Here is an 8295-nt window from a genome sequence, read left to right on the forward strand (position 1 = left end):
TTTTATTTTTATTCTCAAACTCATATTTTATCAAATGTAGCAAATTACATTTTTTTATTTTGATTCTCATTAGCAAATCAACATGTTTTTCTTTTATTTTGAATATCAAATTCATATTTTCTCAAATAAAAAAAATCTTTTTTTTTTTATTTAATTTTGACTCTCAAACTCATATTTGATCAAATGTAGCAAATTACATTTTTTAATTTTTATTCTCATTAGCAAATCAACATGTTTTTCTTTTATTTTGAATCTCAAATTCATATTTTCTCAAATAAAAAAATCATTTTTTTTTCTTTTAATTTTGACTCTCAAATTTATATTTTCTCAAATGTAGCAAATCATCATTTTTTTTCTTTTATTTTGAATCTCAAATTCATATTTTCTCAAATAGAAAATTTTGACTCTCAAACTCATATTTGATCAAATGTAGCAAATCAACATTTTTTATTTTGATTCTCAAACTCCTATTTTAACAAATGTAGCCAATTAACATTTTTTATTTTGATTCTCATTAGCAAATCAACATGTTTTTCTTTTATTTTGAATCTCAAATTCATATTTTCTCAAATAAAAAAAATCATTTTTTTTTCTTTTAATTTTGACTCTCAAACTCATATTTTCTCAAATGTAGCAAGCAAATTATCATTTTTTTTCTTTTATTTTGAATCTCAAATTCATATTTTCTCAAATAAAAAAAATCATTTTTTTTTTTCTTTTAATTTTGACTCTTAAACTCATATTTGATCAAATGTAGCAAATCAACATTTTTTTTTTTCTTGCCAAGACAGTGCAAACCCACAGCCACCTTAAGATGGTCAAAATTAAGGAAAATGTGACTGTTGATTGGTTGGTGAGGTTTACCAATTGTCCCTTTTATCATTAAGTGTTATTTTATTTGTAAAAAAATAAATAAATAAATAAAACAAAAATGTCAAACCCATTTTGTTTGTGAAGATGATGGCCAGACCTTTCAAAAACCCTTCACTGTGTTAGACCAGACCTAACCATGAATGGTTAAAATGGACTGAATGTTATGAATGACCAACACAACCGCACGTGTTGAAGGGGAGGTGGGGGGGACTCTAACCGCACTTTCCAAAATTCATGCCGTAGCAGCATATGATCTCCTTGAAGGTCTTGCGCATCTCCAGACTGCGGAAGGCGTAGATGAGGGGGTCGATGACAGAGTTGCACATGATGAGGATTAAGTAGGTGTTGAAGTAGGCACCGTAGCAGATGCAGTAGGAGTTGGCGGGGCAGGAGATGATGAGGATGAGGTGCAGAAAGAAAGGAGCCCAGCACACGACGAAGACCCCTAAAAGGATGGTGATGGTGATGGCGCCCTTCATGCACGTCCGCTGCTGCACCACGCCGTCCACGGGCAGGGCCGCAATCCGTTTGACGTGGAGGCGGGCGAACAGGAACATGTGGACGTACATGGTGGCCATGAGGACGAGCATGGTGAAGAACATGGTAATGAGGCACACGATGACCGTTTTGCTCTCGGAGTAGACGATGAAGACGATCCCGCAGATGATGCAGGAGATCCAGATGACCACGATCAAGGCCAGCGCCTTCTTCACCGTCATGATGCTGTGGTAGCGCAAGGCGTAGAAGATGGTGATGTAGCGGTCTATGGCAATCACCAGCAGGCTGCAGATGGAGGCCACCAGAGAAATGCAGATCAAAGTGTCGAAAACGTCGTCGAGCTGCTGGAGGAGCTGGTCCCCGATGTCCAGGTACTTGTTCTGCACGGCGATGACGATGGTCTCCAAAGCGTTGGACACGCTGACCAACATGTCGGCCACGGCCAAGCTGCAGAGGAAAAAGTACATGGGCGAGTGGAGGTTCTTGTTCTTCAGGATGGCCAGGATCACCAGGATGTTTTCCAGCAGGCTGATAATCCCCAGGGTCAGGAACACCTCGGTTTTGATGAAGACCTGCTCGCAAAACTTAATGCCGCTGATGTTGTTGAGCAGGAGAGTCTCGTTGAAGTCCAAGGTGGCGTTGAACTGGACAGAATGAATGAAGATAATTGGATTGGATGAATTCATGACTGAAGTTTTTTTTTTATGGGGGGGGGGGCAACTGTTCTCCAGAAGCCTCCTCAGAGGAAGAAACAGAGCTTTATAACCAAGCAAGCTTTATCCAAGGACCGTTCCCGAAAACTGCTCACTGCTGAGCCGATGATCCATGCATGTCCACTTCTTCCCATGGGTTTGTAGACACCCCCCTCCCCCCCCAACATTTAGGGAGAAGGAGCAGCAGCTCCCCTTAAAACACCTTTAGCAGCAAGTCTTTCCATGCTCCAGGGTGCCGCAGCAATCCACAGCTCGCTGCGTCGCCTCCAAAAAAAAAAAGGACTGTCTGCTGCCGTTACAAGGCAAAGAAAATATATATCTCCAGATTTTCACATTCATTGATAGTTGAAACTCCTCCTCGTGCTCCAGCACATTGAATCGCCCACTTATAAAGCCAGCACGGCGATGAGTGACAGCCCCCCGGGAGAGCAGGTGCTTACAATATCAACACTGGAGAAGAAAAACAGGTGTTCTGGCGCCCCCTGCAGGATATTGTAAACGCTTACATAAGCTTTTCCTTTTCTAAGTTGCTGCGGTTTATATAAAATGATTGCGCGGCTGGCCGAAGGTCTTTGACGGGAGACGTAGCAGAATGATGGATCTTCTCACACAAGGTTAAAATATTTTCCTGGCTTGGGGGCAATTAAAAAAAAAAAAACAGGCCGATAAGGCGACAAAAAATAAAAATAAAAAAATGTGCAATTTAATCTGTGAGGTCAACGGTCGCCTAGAAAGTCTGACAAATTTTCATCGGTCAAAAAGTTTGCTGGCTGAGCCTCTGTACAGAATATATGATGTTTAACCACTTCAGCTCCGGAAGATTTAATCCCCCCCCCCACCCTTCGTGACCTAAGAAAGTCTGACATATTTTCATCGGTCACAAAGTTTTCTGGCTGAACACAATGTTTAACCACTTCAGCTCCGGAAGATTTAATCCACCCCCCCCCCATCTTCGTGACCCCCCCCCCACTTTTTTTTGCAATACAGCAACGCTTTACTGACAATTGCGCAGTTGTACGATGCTGAACCCAAACAAAATTGATGTCCTTTTTTTTCCCCCATGAATACAGGTTTCTTTTGGAGGTATTTAAACGCCCCTGCATTTTTTATTTCTTGCAATATAAACAAAAAAAAACGCAGACAATTTTGAAAAAAAAAAAAAACAATATTTTTTACTTTCTGCTATAAAACACATTAATAAAAAAAAAGTAAAAAAATAAATTAAAAAAAAACGAATTTGTTTACCACTTTAGGCCAATATGTATTCTGCTACATGTCTGTGTTTTTTTTTTTTTTTACCAATGATATGTAGCAGAATACATATTGGCCTAAAGATGTATTTTTTTTTTTTTTTTTTTACTTTTTTTATTATTTGTTTTATAGCAGAAAGTAAAAGATATTGTATTTTATTTTTTTTTGTTTTATAGCAGAAAGTAAAAGATATTGTTTTTTTTTTTTTTTCTTTACCAATGATAATTTTGAAAAAAAAAAAAAAAAAATATCTTTTACTTTCTGCTATAAAACACATAAAAAAAAAAAGTAATAAAAAATCGAATTTCTTTACCACTTTAGGCCAATATGTATTCTGCTACATATTATTGGTAAAAAAAAAAAAAAAACGCAGAAAATTTTGAAAAAAAAATAATTATATTTTTTACTTTCTGCTATAAAACACATTAATAAAAAAAAAGTAAAAAAATAAAAAAACGAATTTGCTTACCACTTTAGGCCAATATGTATTCTGCTACATGTCTGTGTTTTTTTTTTTTTTTTACCAATGATATGTAGCAGAATACATATTGGCCTAAAGATGTATTTTTTTTTTTTTTTTTTTACTTTTTTTATTATTTGTTTTATAGCAGAAAGTAAAAGATATTGTATTTTATTTTTTTTTGTTTTATAGCAGAAAGTAAAAGATATTGTTTTTTTTTTTTTTCTTTACCAATGATAATTTTGAAAAAAAAAAAAAAAAAATATCTTTTACTTTCTGCTATAAAACACATAAAAAAAAAAAGTAATAAAAAATCGAATTTCTTTACCACTTTAGGCCAATATGTATTCTGCTACATATTATTGGTAAAAAAAAAAAAAAACGCAGAAAATTTTGAAAAAAAAATAATTATATTTTTTACTTTCTGCTATAAAACACATTAATTAAAAAAAAGTAAAAAAAAAAAAAACGAATTTGCTTACCACTTTAGGCCAATATGTATTCTGCTACATGTCTGTGTTTTTTTTTTTTTTTTACCAATGATATGTAGCAGAATACATATTGGCCTAAAGATGTATTTTTTTTTTTTTTACTTTTTTTATTATTTGTTTTATAGCAGAAAGTAAAAGATATTGTTTTTTATTTTTTTTGTTTTATAGCAGAAAGTAAAAGATATTGTTTTTTTTTTTTTTTCTTTACCAATAATAATTTTGAAAAAAAAAATATATATCTTTTACTTTCTGCTATAAAACACATAAAAAAAAGTAATAAAAAATCGAATTTCTTTACCACTTTAGGCCAATATGTATTCTGCTACATATTATTGGTAAAAAAAAAAAAAAACGCAGAAAATTTTGAAAAAAAAATAATTATATGTTTTACTTTCTGCTATAAAACACATTAATTAAAAAAAAGTAAAAAAAAAAAAACGAATTTGCTTACCACTTTAGGCCAATATGTATTCTGCTACATGTCTGTGTTTTTTTTTTTTTTTTTTTTACCAATGATATGTAGCAGAATACATATTGGCCTAAAGATGTATTTTTTTTTTTTTTTTTACTTTTTTTATTATTTGTTTTATAGCAGAAAGTAAAAGATATTGTTTTTTATTTTTTTTGTTTTATAGCAGAAAGTAAAAGATATTGTTTTTTTTTTTTTTCTTTACCAATGATAATTTTGAAAAAAAATAAATAAAAATATCTTTTACTTTTTGCTATAAAACACATAAAAAAAAAGTAATAAAAAATCGAATTTCTTTACCACTTTAGGCCAATATGTATTCTGCTACATATTATTGGTAAAAAAAAAAAAAAAAAAACGCAGAAAATTTTGAAAAAAAATAATTATATTTTTTACTTTCTGCTATAAAACACATTAATAAAAAAAAAGTAAAAAAAAAAAAAACGAATTTGCTTACCACTTTAGGCCAATATGTATTCTGCTACATATTATTGGTAAAAAAAAAAAAAAAACGCAGAAAATTTTGAAAAAAAAATAATTATATTTTTTACTTTCTGCTATAAAACACATTAATAAAAAAAAAGTAAAAAAAACAAAACAAATTTGCTTACCACTTTAGGCCAATATGTATTCTGCTACATGTCTGTGTTTTTTTTTTTTTTTATACCAATGATATGTAGCAGAATAGATATTGGCCTAAAGATGTATTTTTTTTTTTTTTTACTTTTTTTATTATTTGTTTTATAGCAGAAAGTAAAAGATATTGTTTTTTTTTTTTTTTCTTTACCAATGATAATTTTGAAAAAAAAAAATATATATATCTTTTACTTTCTGCTATAAAACACATAAAAAAAAAAGTAATAAAAAATCGAATTTCTTTACCACTTTAGGCCAATATGTATTCTGCTACATATTATTGGTAAAAAAAAAAAAAAAAAACGCAGAAAATTTTGAAAAAAAAATAATTATATTTTTTACTTTCTGCTATAAAACACATTAATTAAAAAAAAGTAAAAAAAAAAAAACGAATTTGCTTACCACTTTAGGCCAATATGTATTCTGCTACATGTCTGTGTTTTTTTTTTTTTTTTTACCAATGATATGTAGCAGAATACATATTGGCCTAAAGATGTATTTTTTTTTTTTTTTTACTTTTTTTATTATTTGTTTTATAGCAGAAAGTAAAAGATATTGTTTTTTATTTTTTTTGTTTTATAGCAGAAAGTAAAAGATATTGTTTTTTTTTTTTTTCTTTACCAATGATAATTTTGAAAAAAAAAAAAAAAATATCTTTTACTTTCTGCTATAAAACACATAAAAAAAAAAGTAATAAAAAATCGAATTTCTTTACCACTTTAGGCCAATATGTATTCTGCTACATATTATTGGTAAAAAAAAAAAAAAAAAAGCAGAACATTTTGAAAAAAAAATAATTATATTTTTTACTTTCTGCTATAAAACACATTAATTAAAAAAAAGTAAAAAAAAAAAAACGAATTTGCTTACCACTTTAGGCCAATATGTATTCTGCTACATATTATTGGTAAAAAAAATAAAAATAAAAATCCCAATAAGCATATATTGATTGGTTTACGCAAAAGTTATATCATCTACAAACTATGGGATATATTTATGGATTTTTATTTATTTTTTTTACTAGTAATGGCGACGATCAGCGACTTATAATGGGACTGCGATATTGTGGCAGAAAATCAGACATCAACTGACACTTTTTTTGGAAACCAGTGACAATAAAACAGCGATCAGGGCTAAAAAAATATGCACTGTCACTGTACTGATGACACTGGCTGGGAAGGGGTAAACATCTAGGGCTATCAAAGGGTTTACAGTGTGCTGAGCCTGTGTTTTATTACAGTGTGGGAGGTGCTTTTTACTAGGGGAAGACATGCCTTGCAAAGTCACAGGATCCATGCCTTCCCTACCGACAGAATGGCGATCTGCCTGGTTTACATAAGCAGACTGGCGTTCTGCCTCTCTGCAGGATGACCAGCGGGTGCCAGCGGACATCGCATCTGCTGTACCCGGCGATCGGCTCATGCTGTGTATAATTACAGTGGGAGCGAGCTGCCGGCAGAGCGCATTTGCGCCCCCTACCTGGAAGTGCAGGATCATGTATATATATATGTGATCCTGGGCACAGTGGCCGCCATGTAGCAGTGATATTGTTATAGGGCGGTTGGCAGGTGGTTAATATGTAATGTATGAGTGAACATTAACTTATGTGTGTTTAAATTGGATGAATAGATAGACATTGGATGGAGAGAGAGATGGATAGATAAGCTGGCCATACATTATACAATTTTCTTGTTCGATGTAGTACAAAGACTTGCCTGATTGCATGCAAAATTGAAAGCGTTTAAGTTTGACCTCACATCATTTGGTTTTGGTAAATCTAAAGGAAAGTTGAAGAAGAAAATTGTATAATGTATGGCCAGCCTTTGATAAATAGACAGACATAGGATAGAGAGATACATACAGACTTGTCAGGGCTGGGCTCAGCCCTTCCTTCTCTGAGCTGGGCACTCAGTTGCCGGCTAATTGCCAGCTCCTATCTCTCTCCACAGTAGGGATGAGCCGGACCCCCCCCCCCCCCTCGGTTTGGTTTGCACCAGAACCTTCGAACGGACCGAAAATTCGTACGAACTTTAGAACCCTATTAAAGTCTATGGGACTCCAATGTTCAAAATCAAAAGTGCTAATTTTAAAGGCTAATATGCAAGATATGCAACAGACAACACCAGCAATAAGGGGTATCTTCAGGTGTATACTGTGCTGGAGGCACACAACACCCACTAACTCCTGCAGATGCCTGTATTAGAGAACACCAGCAATAAAGTGTAGCTACAGGTGTATACTGTGCTGGAGGCACACAACTCCCACTAACTCCTGCAGATGGATGTATTAGAGAACACCAGCAATAAAGTGTAGCTACAGGTGTATACTGTGCTGGAGGCACACAACACCCACTAACTCCTGCAGATGCCTGTATTAGAGAACACCAGCAATAAAGTGTAGCTACAGGTGTATACTGTGCTGGAGGCACACAACACCCACTAACTCCTGCAGATGGATGTATTAGAGAACACCAGCAATAAAGTGTAGCTACAGGTGTATACTGTGCTGGAGGCACACAACACCCACTGACTCCTGCAGATGCCTGAGAAAAGAACACACTGTCCCTGCCTATCTAGCTCTTTCCCTGCACGCCGGAACACACTACACAAGGCCGCCGTGTTGTTGGCCTTATATAGTGTGGGGCGTGTACTAAACCCCCTGAGCTATAATTGGCCACAGGCATCCTGCCTGTGGCCAATTATGCCTCTCCTCGCTGCCGGCACTGTGATTGGCCAAGCATGCGGGGTCACAGTGCATGCTTGGCCAATCATGAGCCAGCAATGCACTGCAATGCCGTAGTGCATTGCGTGCTGTTCGTGCCACACAAATTTGGTGCGAACGGTCCACAAAGTTCTGAATTGGCTGAACAGACGAATGGCCGATGTTCGAGTCGAACACCGAGCT

General features: G+C 34.0%; 1 protein-coding gene across 1 annotated transcript; it reads right to left on the reverse strand.

Annotated features, from left to right (window-relative positions):
* Window positions 1–396: 396 nt before the first annotated feature.
* Window positions 397–2475, reverse strand: MC3R (melanocortin 3 receptor). Its single transcript, XM_077460542.1, has one exon. The coding sequence runs from the start codon at window positions 2055–2057 to the stop codon at window positions 1086–1088; it is 972 nt and encodes a 323-aa protein (XP_077316668.1). The 5' UTR covers window positions 2058–2475; the 3' UTR covers window positions 397–1085.
* Between the last annotated feature and the right edge of the window lie 5820 nt (window positions 2476–8295).

This window comes from Lithobates pipiens, unplaced genomic scaffold (assembly GCF_037356315.1).
Source record: "Lithobates pipiens isolate NorthernLeopardFrog02 unplaced genomic scaffold, aLitPip1_a1.2 Scaffold_28, whole genome shotgun sequence".
NCBI lineage: Eukaryota > Metazoa > Chordata > Amphibia > Anura > Ranidae > Lithobates > Lithobates pipiens.